Source organism: Labrus bergylta, chromosome 13 (assembly GCF_963930695.1).
Source record: "Labrus bergylta chromosome 13, fLabBer1.1, whole genome shotgun sequence".
NCBI classification, from domain to species: domain Eukaryota; kingdom Metazoa; phylum Chordata; class Actinopteri; order Labriformes; family Labridae; genus Labrus; species Labrus bergylta.
This window is the reverse complement of record NC_089207.1, coordinates 11,443,318-11,462,620: the sequence shown is the minus strand read 5'-3', so window position 1 is coordinate 11,462,620 and position 19,303 is coordinate 11,443,318. Positions and strand designations below refer to the sequence as shown.

General features: G+C 43.4%; 1 protein-coding gene across 19 annotated transcripts in view; it reads left to right on the top strand.

Moving 5' to 3' along the window:
• caska (calcium/calmodulin-dependent serine protein kinase a) overlaps positions 1-16,449 on the top strand; it is a 112,620-nt gene extending 96,171 nt beyond the window's left edge. For 6 of the 19 annotated variants that reach the window (XM_065962238.1, XM_065962240.1, XM_065962236.1 and 3 more), the window contains 10 exons: positions 395-463; positions 1,633-1,668; positions 4,480-4,521; positions 4,973-5,169; positions 6,708-6,823; positions 13,392-13,472; positions 13,557-13,637; positions 13,725-13,927; positions 14,021-14,104; positions 15,405-16,449. In XM_065962238.1, the coding sequence (XP_065818310.1) occupies positions 395-463; positions 1,633-1,668; positions 4,480-4,521; positions 4,973-5,169; positions 6,708-6,823; positions 13,392-13,472; positions 13,557-13,637; positions 13,725-13,927; positions 14,021-14,104; positions 15,405-15,581 (1,086 nt within the window). In that variant the 3' untranslated portion in view covers positions 15,582-16,449. The remainder of the gene's footprint in view (positions 1-394; positions 464-1,632; positions 1,669-4,479; positions 4,522-4,972; positions 5,170-6,707; positions 6,824-13,391; positions 13,473-13,556; positions 13,638-13,724; positions 13,928-14,020; positions 14,105-15,404) is intronic. The other 13 variants (XM_020631944.3, XM_020631938.3, XM_020631946.3 and 10 more) reach the window with 6 other exon arrangements.
• Positions 16,450-19,303: the final 2,854 nt, after the last annotated feature.

Sequence of the window (19,303 nt, the reverse complement as noted above, 5' to 3'; positions counted from 1 at the left end):
GCTTTATTTTTACTTGACAGTTGAAAATGATGATGGAAATGTTATTGGAGATTATCACAAGAATCATTGATGTTGTTCTCCTTTCAGTTCTTTTGGTCCCTCATACACACACGCTCTCTCACATGTAGTCTGTTGTGGACCCCTTGTAGTCAATCTGCTGTCAGTGTAGTGCCCCCCTGTGGTGATGTTCAGACCTGCAGGCCACAGATCTGCTGCTGCTGTTTCTCCATGTTGTGGTGCTGCCTTTCATTACGTCAGCGCTGTGCTCGGTCTCTACTGTGCCTCCCATCGCCTCCGGTCACTGCTCAGAAATGTGTGTGTGTGTGTGTGTGTGTGTGTGAGAGAGAGAGAGCGTGTGTGTGCTGCTGCTGCTGACCTGTGTGTCTTATTTCAGAAAGAGTCCCCCAACACCTCCAGGCAGTCTCCTGCCAACGGTCACTCCAGCATTAACAGTTCTATCTTGGTAAGGACCCCCCCCCCCCCCCGAAAGAAACCCCCACAGTCAGACCCACACTACCCCCCCTCCTCCCCCCTCAGTGTGTGTCATGTGTCATGTCTCTAGCTGTCCGTGTGTCCGTGCAGGGGTTCATCTGTCACAGCTGTGTTTCTGTACTGATTGTAGTTTGTAGAACCAGACGCCTTAGATTCGATTCCTTCTTCCTGTTTATCTGTTTGAGCTGAAGCCCCGCCCCCTTACGTGTCCGATATCTCAGTTTAAAATTGGTGTGCCTCACAGAGCTGCGTGCTGTGCTCGCTGCTTACACGCGCACATATCATGGTAGGAGGGACACGCACGCGGCAGACCTGCTCACGTGTCTTCAGACGCTCATGCCGCTTCGCTGGCTCTCTGCTTGCTGAGTGGCTCCACAGATCTGCTCTAAACTCACTTTAACACTTCTCTTTTTTTCTCTTATAACCTGTTAAAACATGTAAGTGTGATGTTTTACATGTAAGTACACGATAAAACATGTGTAGATACATGTGCATGCTTCCTTTACGTTTCTTTAAAGCAGTGTTTCTTTGGACAGCTGCAGGGTTAGGTGTCGACATCTTCCATACTTGGATACTAATTCTGTTATTTTAATGATAGATAGGCCCTGACGCGCCAAGCAGACGGCAAAGAACTACCTCCAAGTCCTTTCAACATAGAAGCGTCCAATGAGAGCAGCTCATTTCGTCTCGGCTCTTTTTGTGACTCGTTCCAAAAAAGGGCCTTCTCCCCAGTTCAGTTCTGACATTGAAAAAATGAAATAAAAACTGGATTTGTTGTTGAAACTGTGAAAGCATGCAGCTGGAAACACCAAGACTGTCAACCAACCTACAAAATGCCGTCAGTATCGTGAAGTTGTTTTAAAGCCTCGCAAGACTTTTGACGTCTTTCTGCAGGATGAGGTTAGCCAACAGTTGCACGAAGACAGAGCACGTCTTTATTTGTTCAATTAATCGAAGAATGCTTGTGAACAGATTTCGTTCTGGTCAGGAGGCCGTTGTCTGAAATAAGAGGATTAATTATTTAGAAAGATTAAGAAGCACTGCTCTAAAGGATTCCTGCTGATGTCTTATCTGAATGTTGTTTAACCGTCTCTCTCTCTCTCTCTCTCTCTCTCTGTCGTCTACGGTCTCTCTCCTCAGGACCTGCCCTCCACCATCCAGCCCAAAGGTCGACAGGTGAATACACACACAGACACACAGACACAGACACACACACACAGCGCCTGCTTCCCTCCCTCTCTGCACAATGTGTGTGTGTGTGTGTCTCTTTATAGCTGTTTGTGGATTTATTTACTGGACGCTTCAGACCGACCGCTCGCTGACCTTCGTGATGACAGCGTCTGAAGTCTGACCTCTTTTCCAACTTTTCAATCAGAAATACTGGATTTTCTCTTCAGCCCACTTCAGAAAGAATTTGAATTTAAACGGTGTAATTGACTGCAGACTGTTCTGCAGCTGTCAGCGGGGCAGAGAGGACGTGAGGGCAGCGCGGATTCAAATCCAGCTTTCACTGAGACTGTTTTTAGAAATGAGATGGTTTTGAGTTAAAGAATGTAAAGCTGCTCTGAGTGCAGGAGGGAAACAGTCAGAATGGTTTTAATGTGAATGCTTCAGTCTGTCTGAGGAAGACGGAGATCAGGACTAACACACATCTTATTAATGCTTCTCTCATTTACTCTGTCCCTTTTAACAACCCCCCCCCCCCGCCTTCCTCCTTCCAAGAGTCCAAACATCCACAAATCACACCTCAGGTTTTCAAACTATAAATACTTCAGTACTCTCTGACACCACATCACAAAACAATCTGTGATTTTAATGATCAAAAGTGTGACAAAGTACTGTAGCTTTAAATCGCCTTTCAGATTTTCAGTCAAAAGTAAGAGAGAACAAACACGTTGGTAACGTTCCCCAAACATTGCCAACGTGTTTGTGGGATCACGACCGTGTGCAGGCGTTCCTAGTGCTTGTATATTTTGGTTGCCGTGGCAACAAACAGGTCAAAATATTCTTATCCTCTAATATAAATTAAGATTCTGGTATCACTGCAACAGTCACTCCGTGTTCAACGTGTACAGAGTTGATCTTCTCTCTACATCACATTGTTAACGAGTACATACGGTGATGTGACAAAAAAAAAATGTGTTGATTTTGTTTGTTTATTTTTCCATCCAAAGCGTGAAGAACAGTCACTGATCTTGATTTAATTTAATTAAAAACAAACATAGGCTGAAATACACACATATGCACAAACAGGATCCTATGGAAGTGCATTAATGGAGGGGTCTCAAGAGTGAGGGGGCTGACCACAGCGAGCGCTCCAGAGCAGTTTTTGGGGTTCGATGACTTGCTCAAGGGCACCTCAGCAGTGCTCAGTAGGTGGACTTGCACCTCTCCGGCTACCAGACCAATTTCCGGATTCTCCGATTCCCAACCCAAGTCCCTACAGACTGAGCTACTGCCGCCCCATCTGCTGAAGATGTTGAATCTGCTTCAAAAAACCCAAAAATCTAAAGCAGGAGATTTACGTTCTCCCTCACATAGACTTAAATCAAATAGATTGAATCTATCCACCACTCCTTATGAGTATTGAAACAATTTGGACTTTGTAATATATAAAAACAGAGAAAACTTCAAGGGCTTTTCAAGGTTATGAATCAAATTGAATAAACACCTAATCTAGTCAGCCCCTCACGCTGCTGTCAGATTAAACCGTCACACTTTGAGGTCTCACTTTAACAAAACGGGTCCAGACTCTGACCCAGATTTGTGATGCTTTGACCCATGCAGACTCTCCAACCGGGTCAAGTCCTGGTTGGTATGAGCTTCAGAGACTCATCCGTGGTCATATCTAGTAAGAGGGCTGAGAAAGACCAGTGTTGGAGAAACATGTAGGAGGGGGTCAGCTGAACGTAGAGACTCACATGTGGACGGACACACACACAGTCATACAGTAAACACACACACACACACACACACACACACACACACACACACACACACACACACACACACCGCTACCAAGAACATTACCATAATGAAACCGCCAACACCCCCTTGCCCAGACAAACACAGTGTAGCTCCTCTCAACTTTCACGTTAACTTTATGCAGTAATAACGACACGGGCATTGTTTAACCCTGCAGAGCCTAACACCCCCCCCATAACCTCTGATCATTCATGCTTCATGCAGAAACATGTGGAGGCTTTTAAAAGAGCTGTGAGATTTTTTGAGAGAAACCACTAATAATGACTGTCATCTCATCGTCCTATCACAGCGTCTTAATGTCTGTGCACCTTCCTCACACCTCCATCCTCCTTACGTAATCCAACATCAGGCCGCCAAAATCACCTCATGTCACTCTCGTAATGTTTTGAAATCAAGTGGCAGCAAAGTTGCAATCAGATCCCCACCAGCAGAGGGCAGTAGAGTCCACAACAGACAGGCTTATGTCACCGTACAGCTGGGGATGCATGTTACGATATAGATGTGCTTTGTTTCTCCTGGACTGGGGGCATTTCATTTTAAGTCCGACATCAGTTCAGATTCAGAAACATTTTGAGCTTCTGAAAACGTTTGTTTTGTTGAGACTACTTTGTGAGCTTGTGGGAAAAAGTGTGTTAGTTGTAAAACTTTTATTTCAGAACCCTTTTCACTCATGCACAACTGCAAAAAGCTGTTTCACGAGGATCGTACAGCAAAATAAAAACAGAGTGAAGACGCTCTGACACTAGAAGACAAAGATAAAAACATGAAGATACCGATGTGATACAGGGGAATCTGTGTAGACTGAAGAGCTGCAGAGCCTCATCCCAGTAACAATTAACCTCCTCATAGTTTAAAATATGAAGTAAATATTTCAAAAAGCGTCTAACCACTTCCATTAAACCCCTGACTTTGACCCCCCTCAGCCCCCCCCTCCCCCTCCTGTTGTTCAGACACTATCAGAGATTTCTGCTGCATGATGTGTGTGATGCTTTCAAATCCTAGATCGTATCAAGACCTCCAATCAAGGACAAAATGTCTGTGAAGGTAAGAGACAGCCTCACCTAAACCCTCCTCCCTAGTTACTACACTTTTAATCTAAAATATATAAACCACCCCGCTCCCCATCCCTTATCCCCCCCCCGTCTCACAGCTGTCAGGATAACAGCTGTTTTTATCTGATGGACACATAAACAATGCCTGTGTTGTCATTACCCGGTGTTCAGAAGCTCATTAACGGCCGAGCAGAGTCTGAGTTTATCTCTCTGGAGGAAACTCGTCCTTAGAAAACGTTTCCAAACCTGGCAACCAAAATACCCCCCCCCCGTGCCGTCCTCCCCCCTGAGAGTCCCCTGCTCATGCAACTCGTTTCTCTCTATACCTCTTTTCTCCTTTCTTGACAGATTTCTGAAACCACCTCCTCTCTAAGCGTCTCCCCTCCTCGAGCTCACTCATCAAATCTCTCTCGTCTTTTTTTTTTTTTTTTCCCCACCTGCAGATCTACGTACGAGCTCAGTTTGAGTACGACCCCTCCAAAGATGAACTCATCCCCTGCAAAGAGGCCGGCATCCGCTTCCAGGTCGGGGACATCATCCAGATTATCTCCAAAGACGACCACAACTGGTGGCAGGGAAAGCTGGAGAACACGAAGAACGGCACGGCGGGCCTCATCCCGTCACCGGAGCTGCAGGAGTGGTGAGAGGGGGGAAACACACAAAACACACAAAAAAAAGACACAAAACATACAAAGACGAGGCGCAATCTTTAAACTCGACACAAACTCTGGTTGTCAGAATATTTCAATACTTTGATACTTTTCAACAACACATGATTTAACACGATACAATCTGTGTTACTTTCTTCTCTAAGGCCTTTGACCTTCATTTGACAGGACAGTGGAAAGACTAGGAAACCCAGAGAGAGAGAGAGAGAGAGAGAGAGAGAGAGAGAGAGAATCTCAGTTATTGAAATGAAGGATAATATTTAAAAGTACTGAAACCTTAAAAAAACTGCAACTATTTGACAAGACGTGTGTGTGTGTCTGTAGGAGAGGAAGGAATCCATCTAAGACTTGTTCCTGTATGTTAATGTTGCCAATGAAGGAGTGAACAATATTTGATAATTAAACTGTATAAGTGACCTCATCTTTGTTGCCTGTTTTGACTCCGATCTGTTTGGTTTAACAATGTGCAGAGAGCGTATCTGCTCTTTTAAACTTGTGCAAAATCCGATGAAGGTCCAATATTTTTGCAAAGCCACCTCATTCTGAACCTCACGTCAGGATTCATACAACTTTTGTGCCATCCAGGAGTGAGATTCTTCACAATATGCATTAGTAGTAGTCGACACTGGCTAACACGATACAGTGATACAACCTCTCCTGGTTTGACTCTGAATCCACACACGTCCAAAAGTAGAAAACATCGGGGTACTTGGTGGTGCAGTGGTTGGTGTGTGCGCCCCATGTATGGATGCTGTAGTCCTCCAGGCGGGCGGCCCGGGTTCAGGTCCCACCTGTGGTTCCTTTCCCGCATGTCATTCACCACTCTCTCTCTCTCTCTCTCTCTCTCTCTCTCTCTCTCTCTCTCTCTCTCTCTCTCTCTCTCTCTCTCTCTCTCTCTCTCTCTCTCTCTCCCTGATTCCCATCTCTATCCACTGTCCTATCTCTACATTTAAGGCACAAAAAGCCCCAAAGTAGAAAACACTTCTCTTAAATAAAAAAATCATTTAAATTGTCACTCTTTCATCACCTGCCCCTTACTTCACCAGCTTCCACTGCAAATCTTTCTAAATCAAATTCTTTCTAAAAGCAAATAATCAGATTTTTGCAGATTAAAAAAAATGAAACATCATCACAAAGAAATCAGATCTGAGCAAGGACATAAAACTGATCTCTTTAGCCTGATTAATATCTCTGAGATGAGTCCATGTCGTAGGAGAAATCGTCACCGCAGACTCACTTTGTGCCGTTGTTTTTGTCTCAGAGGCCCACAGAGGCTCTTCCCATCTGCTAGAGGACCCCTCAGGTGTTGTGAAGGTGTGATCGCTTAGATACGCAAACACACCGGGGTGCAGGTATAAATGGCGCCGCCTGCCTGCATGCAAAGACTAAGGCTTAAATAAACCCAAGAGACACAGAAGAATATGTGCAGGAATTGCAGTGTGTAAATAACACACTGAACTGGAGTTTAGGTTCAAATCTTTATCTGTCTCTATGTGTGTTTTTTCTGCAGGCGGGTGGCGTGTATAGCCATGGAGAAGACGAAGCAGGAGCAGCAGGCCAGCTGCACCTGGTTTGGAAAGAAGAAGAAGCAGTACAAAGACAAGTATCTGGCAAAGCACAACGCAGGTACAGCATGAACACACATGTATTCACCTGTACATGCATGTGCACACTCAACAACACACTGCATATGTGCCCGTGTCCTGTTCCTCTCCACATGCACGCTTTTATGTAATGTTTACATGATAGTGTGTGAGACGTGGACGGTGTGTGTGTGTGTATGTGTGTGTGATACTTGTGTGAAACAGGATCTTGCAGGGTTCATCTCCAGCTCTGACAGAAAAATCTGCTGCTGAGGCAGAAATGTTAGCCGAGCTCTGTGGGAGTTTAGAGAAATGTGTGCGGCTCACCGAGGCAGCAAATCTTGTTTTTTTTTCGACATAGTTTGAAATAACACGCCTGCAGGAGGACGTGCATGTGTGCTCCCGTGTGCAGAAGGTCTTTATTTCTCCAGTTAACATGAGATATTGAATACAGAGCATGATGCAGAATCCGCCTGAGCAGCAGAATCTGTTCAGCGTTGTCCGTACTGTAGACGGAGAGTCACTTCTCAGATGTCACCGCCATGTGTCTGGTTGTGTAAGCAGGCGGAGGTGTTTGGGGGTAAAATGTCCGCACATGTTTGTGACCAGAGCTGTGACTGTTGAGTTAAGGGGGGGGGGGAAGGGGGAGGAGTGCTGAGAAAGGGGAGGGTGGTAGAAGAGTTTGCTAACAGATTGCAGAAAGCAGTGTCAGCTGATTATTATTTATTTTTTTATCACAGGCTCTTTAGAAAACTTGAATCTATCTTCTCGTATTATTTATTTATTTATTATCAAATATGCTTTCAGTATTCTCAGAGGATACATAGTCCATTAAATGTGAGCTGACCGATACTCTGAACAAGCTCGTTTAAAAAAAAAAAAAGTGGTGATCAGTATTGTTCAAGTTTTTTCATTATAATCACTTTAAATCAATATTGACTTGTGAGGAATTGTACAGTTCAGGCTGAAGAGTTCCCATGTGCTGTTCTCTTCAGTTGAATCATCACTCCTTAAATGTATGTTGGGACCCTTTTGGGGGTCCAGACCTCAGTTTGAGAACCTTTGGGGGAAGGTGTCAGAGTCTGGAGCAGAGAGTTCAGGTTCAGGTTGGAGGACAAACGTGTGGTCGAATTATAGTTTGTGGTGTTCGGTGTCTGCAGCTCGTGTCTGGTGTGTGTGTGTGTGTGTGTTCATGTGGACTGCAGCAACACATCTACTGTATCTGTACATTACACTCGCTTACAAGTTAGCATCAGAAGAATTATGTTAATACACAAGAGAACGACCGATCGTTCAGCTTTCACCAACAGAGCAAAATGTGATCCAGCAGATATGAGCCGAACAGACTGCAGAGCAAGCGATCACTGAAATCAGAGATACTCACTCCATTGAGGGGTTTTTTTTTATATAAAAATGTGTGTGCAGTGTGTGTGTGTGTGTGTGTGTGTGTGTGTGTGTGTGTGTTTAGAACCATCTCTGCTACACCTCCATCTTTGTCCATTTCAAACGACTGATCTGATCTTCAAAGCATGCAGCTCTAAATGCACTTCTGTAGTCATGAAGCATGGGAGTCTGAGTTTCTGCAACCTTATCATTTATTTAAAAACCATGACATTCAATACTTTCATTCCAGTTATCCCACCACAGTGCATCGCAAACAGATTCCTTTGATTGCACAGTCAGTTTATTTTTATAACTTCCTGTAAGTCCGGCTGTGTTTCTGGGTTCATTTGTACTCCTAGGCTTTTATTTCTTCAGAGAATTTCAATCTTTGGAAACACATTTTTACTTTAGTGCAACTGAAACAAAAACCCTCCCTGTAAATGCATTCACCAAAAGAGTCCATTTTGAATATTGCAGTAAAGAAGTATGTTCGTGCTAAAACAGGAGCAGATAGATGTTTCAACTTTGAAAGGATTCACAAATCAAACAATAGAGACCTGTTTTAAAGTCTTACCACCCAAGTTTTGCAGGTTAACGTCTGCACACCGTCTAATTTATACAAATACGTTGGTAATGTTTCTGCAACTTGTGCGACAGTTCTCTCTTATTTTCTTGCAGCGACTTTTGACTGAAGATCTGAAGTTTTTTTTTTCTGTCGATCGTTAGAATAACAGAGTTTGTATCATTTTAAAACATGTGGTGTTGAAGGTATCCAGAATTTCTACATGTAAGCTTTAAATTTAGTGTGGATGAAGCAGTGTACACATTTTTTTTTATCATAAATGTTTTAAACCCAAGGTGAAGAGCAGCATTCAACAAATGGAACAAAAAGTGCATTAGACAAGCAAACAGCTAAACGACTCGCACCACCGAAACAAGACATCTGATATGCTGCAGGTGGCTTCAGTTGTTATCAATGATTTCATAATCAAACTGTTTCTGATGAACATCATGAAACGTTTCAGCCTCCTTTCAGATAACTTTATAAACACATTCAGAGCGACGCGACGTGTGCGTGTATATACCTTTAAGACGTGATGAGACGCTGAGTATTGTTGCTTTTATTGACGATTTAAAACAGGGATGTCAGACATCCGGCCCGACAGCAGGTTTCATCCGGCCCGCGAGACGTTTTGGGAAGAAAGAAAATGTGTTGAAAAATATTTAGAGATTTTTTAGGAATTAAATATTTGTAATACGTATTTTCCCCCGAATTGTATTAAAACCTATGTAAAATGAGCAACGTAAAGGTTGATATCATGATACGAATATTAATTAAACGGGGCACTTCTCAGCAGGGAGTATCACGAGCTGCTCCTGCATTACGCTGGTTATACATCACATCAGAAAACAGGCTGAACACCTGAGAGAGGTGACACAGAATGCAATTTCAAGAGTTTAGTTTTATTTGCTCATAAGTTGCCAGAATTTGATCAATGCTACAGGACTTAACCGCTGCACTGCGCGCGCATCATGACGGCCTTCAGTTCTGTCCACACTTGTTTCCAGTTTCTCCTGTCTTCACTGATGTAAAACAAAAGTTTTGGCTGATAATAACAAAGCTTCCTATGGAGTGAGCCGCGTGCAAATATAAAACACTCATCTCTGCCATGCGTAACGGCCCAGACCGTCTCCTCACATCCAGACTAAGTGTAGTTTGTGGACACCGGCGTTGAGCCTGATGCATCTCCTGACTTATTTTACCTCTGGTTATTGTAAAAACAGTAAATTAAAATGAATATTAACTGATTTTATTTACAGATGGTTCATTTTTAGGTCACCCAGAGGTGAACGTGTTGTGTTGATCACCTAAAAGTTTCAGCGCGACATCACTTCTAAATGCAGGAGACTGCTGTTGAACCTTTATCACCAGCTTAGATCAGACTGTTAAAATATAACTATTACTGAACATTTCATTCTTATCCAAAAACGATATCACGCACAGGCTGCCCGATCATACAGAGGTCCGCTGGTTTAACCGTGGAGCAGCATTAAAATGCTTCCTTGAATTACGCACGGAGATGGCACAGATTCATGGCGCATAAAAAGTCAGTGACAGTTAGATTACGATAGAAGAACGGACTGCCAGACTCATGAAATGTTGTTTAACTGAGTTTACTCAGTTTAACGCTGAAGGATCAATTCAAGTCTTTTGGTTTGGAAACATGTTATCATTTTATAATGCCTCAGACTAAAATACCTGAAGCTGCATCAAAGACTGTGTGTTTGTTTGTGATAACTTATTCATGTGAGCAGGTTTTATCTGTAATGAACCTTAACGAGTGCAAACTGTGCTGTGGCCTGACACACAGATCTAAAGTCTCTTTCTCTCTCTCTCTCTCTCTCTCTCTCTCTCTCTCTCTCTCTCTCTCTCTCTGTCTGTCTCTCTCTCTCTCTCTCTGTCTCTAATGCACTGATCCCAGGGCAGGTAGAATAACCTGAGTCAAAGTTTCTATAACCTTGAACAGCAATATTTAAATATAATATAATAATCTCAAACAAAACATAATTATTGGTGTTGTCTTGTGTGATGTGGTAAATTTAAATATTTCCATGTGCCAACGTGCAGTTTGCAATGACAGAGTTAACCCCTCTGCTTAATGTTAATGTAAAGTTTTCTATACAATCATACATTAGCCTATATATCCATGTGTTGAGTTATAGTGATGTTGGCAAAATTAGTCCGGCCCACTTGAGGTCTCATTTGAACAAATCCGGCCCCCCGACCCAATAGAACTTTGACATCCCTGCTTTAAAAACATGTGAATGAACTTCAGTGAAAGGCAATGATTTACAGTCAAAGCCAAGAGTTTAAGCTTTTCCCGGTAAATGTTTCAAACGTTTGTCTCTGTGTGCTGCAGAAGCTGAGAAATAAAGGTTTTAGTACACGTTGAAACTGTGCAGTTTTTCTGTAACCCCTCAGGTTTCAAACAGTACTTTAGAGGATTTTTTTTTGGGGGGGGGGTGTGTTTTAGGCAGACTTTGGTCTAAATGGGTGAAAAGTTTCTGTGTTGAGCTCCTCCTGAAATAAAGTTTATAACATGTTTATATCTTCAGTCTAAGGTCTGAAGAGAGTGATAAAACCTGACCTCACTGCATGTTTTCACCACATCTCACTCTGAAACATGTGACCAGTTCATGTGAATAAAACCCTTTAACAGCAACAACAACAGTGTGTGAGTGTGTGTCTGCTGCTCAGCTGACCGCCTGTTGTTTCCTGCTGTTTGTGTTTTTGTATCTCTGCTGTTGTAACTGAACGTGTTATGACCCTCCTCTTCATTTCTCTGCTTCTCCTCCTGAACGGCCTTGTGCATGTAAGTAACAACCAGTGACAGCTACAAACCCCCCCCCCCCCTTCTCTCTTTTCTTCTTCTTCTGTTACTGTAAAAGTTTGCTGTCACTGTGACTGTTTCAGTTTAGTTTCTGTTGATCACGATCAACAGAAGTCTGAAGAGAGAAACTGAAAGCAGCAGCTCGGTTTGTGTTTCCGATGTTTGTGTGCTGTGATGTTCATGTTAAACTCGGTCAGATCCTCCGCTGTTAATAAACAAAGTCACATCAAACAAGCGTCAGCAGCTGCCTGTTGAACCTGCAGAGCCCAGTGAATTGTGGGTATTGTATTTCTCCAGTCAGCAGGCTGCACCGAGGCTCATGTTACAGAGAACACATTGTACACTGAACAAATCTGCATGGACAGGACGCTGTAGTCTCCCTCAGTCCTTCTGCTCTGTTGACTTACAGTTCTACTTCCATATGAGGAAAAACAGCAACGTTCAACTCCATATCATGTGCTGTAATAGTTATTCTAAACAGTGGTATCAACCCTGATTTCTACAATCGGTGCATCTCTGATTTATATTGAATATAACCGCCAGCTGTATCAATAGTTGATCAGTTATTTTATCAAGTAAGTTCATAACTTCAGAGGGACCTGCCTCTCGTGTGTGAAAAACTTCTAAACGCTTTGGAGGCTAGATGTCTTCATCACTTCTCAGATCATCTCAGCTCTCCAGTTTACAGGGATAGTTGAGTATTTTTGAAGTGTACGAGGTTCTTGTCAATACGAGATGTCGGTCAGCTCGGCCCCTTTTAAGGAGAGACCGACCCGGAGTGGAGTAAGCACTGACACAAGGCTTTACATCGCTGCAGACTGGGACCTTAATATAAATATATTCGCAGCGCAGGTTAAGCCCCTTTGTTTGAGCGTCTTCTTCAGCACGCTTCATACAGAAGGTGGCGATGCAGCATCTGTGCCTGCACTCCGGACGCTCTCTCCTGAAGATGGCCGAGCTGACCGGCATCTGTGGCTAGTATACATCTTCTGCTGACGAGGTCCTCATACAACCCCTCTTCAAAAATACACAGCTACCCTTTAATGTGTTTTTAACTCTGTTTTGTTTTGACGAGTGACCCAGCTTCCTCTCCTCCACATAAAGACTCTTTAGTACGACTTCTCCCCTCCTCTCTCTCGCTCTCTCTCTCTCTCCCCTCCTCTCTCTCTCTCTCTCTCTCTCTCTCTCTCTCCCCTCCTCCTCTCTCTCTCCCTCTTTCTCTCTCTTTCTCTCTCCACTCCTCTCCCTCTCTCTCTCTCTCTCTCTCCCTCTCTCTCCCTTTCTCTCTCCCCTCCTCTCACTCTCCACTCTCTCTCTCTCTTTCCTCCTCTCTCTCTCTTCCTCCTCTCCCTCTCTCTCTCTCTCTCTCTCTCCCTCTCTCTCCCTTTCTCTCTCCACTCCTCTCTCTCTCTCTCCCCCCCTCCTCTCTCTCCCTCTCTCCTCCTCTCTCTTCCTCCTCTCTCACTCTCTCTCTCTTCCTCCTCTCTCTCTCTCCCTCTCTCTCCCCTCTGTCTCTCTCTCTCTCTCTCTATCTCTCTTCCTCCTCTCTCTCTCTCTTCCTCCTCTCTCTCTCTCTTCCTCCTCTCCCTCTCTCTCTCTCTCTCTCTCTCTTCCTCCTCTCCCTCTCTCTCTCTCTCTCTTCCTCCTCTCCCTCTCTCTCTCTCTCTCTCTCTCTCTCTCTTCCTCCTCTCCCTCTCTCTCTCTCTCTCTCTCTCTCTCTCTCTCTCTCTCTCTCTCTCTCTCTCTCTCTCTCTCTCCAGTAGAACCCTGTAGCTGCAGTGTGTACCTGCACACTCTCTTATCCTCACCCTCTGACCTTCTCTCTTTCACTTCCAGTGTTTGATCAACTAGACCTGGTCACGTATGAAGAGGTGGTGAAGCTTCCTGCTTTCAAGAGGAAAACGCTCGTGTTGTTAGGTGAGTTCTGTCAAAATGCAAACACAAACGTCTTTGAAAACAGACCCTCGCTGACCTCGTGTGTGTGTGTGTGCTTCTATTCAGGGGCTCATGGAGTGGGAAGACGACACATCAAGAACACCCTCATCACCAAACACCCCGACAGATTCGCCTACCCGATCCCACGTAAGACACGCACGCCTCCCTCCCTAACAACACGCTGAACAACACGGGGACACAAATCAGGAAGTCTAAACATTCTCTCCTCCACAGACACGACCAGACCGCCCAAGAAGGACGAGGAGAACGGGAAGAACTACTTTTTTGTGTCCCACGACCAGATGATGCAGGACATCAGCAACAACGAGTACTTGGAGTACGGCAGCCACGAGGACGCCATGTACGGGACGAGGCTGGAGACCATCCGCAAGATCCACCAGCAGGGACTCATCTCCATACTGGACGTGGAGCCTCAGGTGTGTGTGTGTTTCTGTGTGTTTCTGTGTGTTGCTTTGTGTGTGTGTGTGTGTGTAAGGACATCCTGACCTTTAACACCTATTCTCCATCAGGCCCTGAAGGTCCTGAGGACGGCAGAGTTTGCCCCATACGTCGTCTTTATCGCCGCGCCAACCATAACGCCGGGGATCAACGAGGTAGGAACACACTGATTTTTTATTAATGAAAGCAAAAGTGTGCAGGGTCAGCGTGTGAGTCACTCAGCATGCAGCCTCTCTCACCCTCTCTCTCATTCCTCTCTGCACTCGTTTGTTTCTGCATGCTGCATGCGTTTGTTTGGTTGGCTCTCCTCTCAGATGCCCAGGTGGTGTCGAACGCTGCCAGTAAGTAAACTCTGACAGGACGCAGTGAGCATGACATGTTGTGTTTATGTGTTTATGTGTGTATGTGTGTGTATTCCTCCCCGTGTGCTCGTCTGCGTGGTTCTTGTTAGAGCTTTTTACGTTCACTTCCTTCCTCTGCTGAGTCAAGGCCTCTACACACTGTGTGTGTCCCGCAGGTTAAACACATGTCACACTGCGATGGTCATATTTAAGACTACAGCCCTGTTCAGACTGCTTAGTGACCACACTTGCGGAAAAGAAAGCAGTCTGAAAAAGGACAAAAAAAAAACTATGCAAGCAAAAAACAAGAATTTGATTTTTTATTGTATTGTTTTGCTTAATATTTTATAAAAATGGAATTGTAGACAACCGGCTGTAGATGCTCGCAGAATCATGTTTGCGCCAGTAAACCCTGTCAGTAAACGACAGCCTTCTGTTTTTTAAAAAAATGCACGTTGTCGATGAGATGGAGGCGTTAACATCACTATTTATGTTTAAGGACAGTGCAGTTGCTCTCAGAGACCTTCGGTGGGCGCCAAAGTGCACCAAACAGAACTTCTACATTTTGTTGCATGTAATATTTTGTTGACGGACTGGGAATCTTTGGCTGTCTCACGATTCGATTTCGATTCTTGGGTCACGATTTAGAATCAATTTTTGATTCAAAACAATTTTGGATTCATTGATCCATGGATTCAAAGTTTATTTAGGTAATTCCTAAATAAACTTACTTCAGGATCTACTCCAGTCATCTGTGAGACTGGCTGGATTTCTTGTTGCTCTATTTGGCATTCTACTGATTTAAAGAGATAGCTTTAGCACTTAGCAGGGAGTGACTGATTAGCAAAATTAAAAAATACAAATAAAAATCGATTTTTGGAAGATATTAAATCGATTTTAATCTTAGAAGAGAAGAATTTTGTTTTTTACATAAATCGATTTTTTTTCCCCCACCTCTACTTTGCGATCATGTTTCTTCCATGTGTTGGATATCACACAGTATTTAGAGGCCTTAAGAACTCCCTCTGTCACTCCTTTACGGTTTCAGCTCTCATGCGTCCCTCACTCTTTCGGCCTTCTTCCGTTCCTCTAACTTGCTCTCCTCCCCCTGCAGGACGAGTCTCTCCAGCGGCTGCAGAAGGAGTCTGAGATCCTGCAGAAGACCTACGCCCACTACTTCGACCAGACCATCATCAACAACGAGATTGATGAGACCATCAGGTACCTGGAGGAGGCCATCGACCTGGTCTGCACCACTTCCCAGTGGGTCCCCGTGTCCTGGGTCTACTGATCCACATCGTCTCCACCCAGCTCCCCCCCTCCTCAGCGTTAGCACATCGGACATTTTTTCCTCTTTAGAATAAAAAAAAAAAAAAAAAAGAAATCAAAACTTTTTTTGATCAAACCCCCCCGTCAAAGAATCCTCCTGAACGCTGCGCCGCCATCCTGCAGCGGATCAAACTGGGACTCGACAGACGACCTCGTCATAGTGATGTGTAAAAACAGAGTTAACAAACGTGAATATTGTCATGTCTGTTTTAGATAGGAGGCGACATTTTTGTAGATGTTTGTTTTAAAGAGACAGTACTGTGTCCGTCCTCCCACAATCCTCTGTCACAGCATTGTAGTCCTGTTGGGTGTTGTAGTTCTAAAAGACACTGTCGGTGTGTATTCTGAATTAAAAGCACACAAACACACTGCGATGTCTTCTCACCTGTAGGTCATTATTTATTCACCCCTGTTCTTTTTCGGACTCTCAGTAACATCCTCACCTCTCCCACCAGGTACTGTCTCTTCTAAATAATAAATCCATTAATGTTTTAGAGATCTGAATGAGGTTATCATGCATGTGGACGTTTGCAAGCTTCATGCTGTCAGTCAGTCAGTGTTCCCGTGTCCCCTCTGTGAACCTCCAACAAAGTAAAGAAGACTAAAATATATATGTATAAAAAAAAACATTCCAGCGGTTTGGAAGCTGAACTCCAGAGGAAGCACGGGGGTACAAGCGACGGAGCGGACGTCGACGTGACACCTATGCACATCCTTTGCATTCGGGGTGACATTTCTAAACCACAGATTTACTAAGACAAGAATCAAAGCCGATCATGTAGTGAGATGTGTTTGTAAAACAATGAAATCGAATAAAGCTCTTGATTTTTCTCCTTTTGATTCGTCCTACACTCCCAAAAGGAATTTAGCTCATTCCTCTTTAGAGAAACTTGATGTTCGACAAGTTTTAGTGTTGAATTGAGTTTTTAAAAACAGACAGGCAGGAGATTAAACGCTTAATTTCTATTCTGTACATGATTCTACATTCTGCAAAGGTGTGATCACTTTGCCGGGGGAGAGGAGGCAGTGTGTGCATCTGATAACTGTGTAAATGAGAATGACACTGACATACAGCTGCCCCTTGTGTAAATGATTCTGCAATGATGAACGTCCTTCAGTATGAACAGTTTTTTTTTAAATATATTTCCTTTTATGTGTTGGAAAAGTGAACCTTTGAGTGGCTCTTCTTTTTGTCTTTTCCACTGCACAAAAGCATGACATGATACGACGTGGTTTAAAACAATACAATCTGTTATTTTAATGGTCGATAGTTTCAAAAAGTTCCAAAGCTTTAAAGAAACTTACAGATCTTAAAGGTTACATATTATACTAAATACACAAATCCCCCAATGATGACAAAAGTCCATCCTCAAAGTCCAAAGTTTTTAGCCTGCTCCACTTTTCAGAAAATGTGTGCTCAAACAGGCCGTTTGGAGATTTTCCCTTCATGACATCACAAAGGGCAGTAACCCCTCCCCCAGGTGGGTGACACTCCCACAGCTAGGTGTTTGTTCTGCCCTCTGAGTCTGCCTTCTCACTGTAAACAATAGGACATGGAGCGAGAAAGACCGAGGACACCCAAGCCCTTCCAAAGAGGGGGTGTGGTCAGACCCAGCTCATTTACATTTAAAGGTACAGACACAGAAACAGTCTGTTCTGAGCAGGGCTGAAATAGAGGGGTTTATAGACATGATCAAATACAGGATCAGAGTGGATTTAGAACAAGAAACTTCACACACATGTTTTGAGGAGCTCTGAGACTTATTTAAAGATACAGTATGTAGATTCTACCACGTGGCTCTTAATCAATACTACAATAAAAAAAGACACTGAGGCTAGCAGGGAATCATGGGAGTTCTCTCTGGTGTCTTGCGGAAGGACACATCTGACGTGGTTGCAGGAGCTGGGGATTGAACCCCGACCTTCCAGTCGAGAGACAACCGACACTACCAACTGAACCACAGCCGTCCATCCTTTAGCACAACAGAATAATCTGCTTTTTAAACATGATTTGATCCTGCAGCTAAAGCAATAAACACACTTGATCAGTAAACCAGCTTATGGTTGAAACCCAAACACTTTGATGAATAACTAAATTGTTAGACTTACTTTTTCAAGAAATAAACATGACAAGACTAAAAACATGACATAGATATTTGCAGATTTCCTCACATATTTGTGCGGATGGAGTCATTAATCCCTCAGACGATCAAAAAAATTGAAAAACAATTCAGAACAAAATGTTTAAACTGATTACAAAAATTGAAATGACGCGGTAAAGCGCAGCGTGCAAGTCGGTCCTGATGTCCAGGTGAAAAAGGACTGGGCTGCAGTGTTTTGTGCTTTCAATCAATCAGAGAGAGAGTGATTACATCAAACCAGTCTGAATGTTATGTCTCTGTTACATAATCCACTTCAGCATTAACATCTGAAAAAAGACGCCTGACGACAGCTGTGTTTTTGTGTAACCTTTTATCCAGAATGGATTTTAAAATCTCAGAAAATGACTTTCCTATTGATGAATGTTTTAAAGGCTACGTCAGCGTTTTACCTGTTACAACACACTCCGAGAACTGAGCAGAAATGACACCTCGATATATCTCCTCGAAATGTATTTTAATTTTTCTATTTAACATCCTTCGTTTTCATCTGTGATGCCAAACATGGCCAGCCCATAGATTTGAGATAAAGTGACAAATTCGGAAGACATCTTCTAGCAGTAACATCTGCTTAATGTGAGGATTTGCTGCTTTTGTTTCTCATTGATTTAATTTCTATCCTTCCCGCATAAATTAATGTGTAGACGCCACCATTAATCAATTAATTAAATAATTAATTAATTAATTAAAATCTTGTTTGACAATCTCTATATATAAAAAGTGACAAAGAAAAATAAACTATCTGAAAGAAGACTGACTGACAGAGTTGATCATTTAAAAAAACTAGCATGATTTTGAAAGTAGCATTCCCTCAGTGCTCCGTCTGCACCCCCTCCCCTCTGTCCTCCCTCTAAAGCCACGCCCCCTCACTTACATGCACGAGCGCCGTTGCTCCAGAAGTGGACCTCAGCTCATCTCTTGCATTGTGTAGAAACTACGTCGTCTCATGTCTCATTCAGCGGGAAGTAAACTCACAGTATAAACTCCTAAAGTCATCTGCTTTAAGTGTGGGCTAGAGCACGCAAGAGGTAGAGAGCGAGCAGGGAGACAGGGAGGCGTCTGATTGGTTCATCAGATTGGTACCTCGTGGCAGACGTTGATGCTTAATTGATTAATTCCAGATATGCAAAAGCATTAACTGGAAAGCCCTTTAGTTAACGCACAGCAGATCAAATGAAGGCCAAGTAAGCATATGAAAGATCAGAATAATTAATTTACATTGACACTGAGTTACATGCATGTGTCAGTCTCTTATATTTCATACAAAATCACCTGTATTTTCCGGGTTACCTCTGGGTAAATGATGTGGGAAAAAGGATTTCCTACAATAAAACTGCAAATGATAAACCAGTGACTACTGTAGCTCTGCTGTAACACCTCATGTTTCACCTTTGGCCCAGATAAATTAAATACACTCTGCACATACTCATCCTCTGGATCAAAACAGCTGAGATGAAGATCGATGGTATGTGAGAGAGGGGGTGGTGAGATATCTTAGTCACGGCGTAATCCCACATTAAAGGAC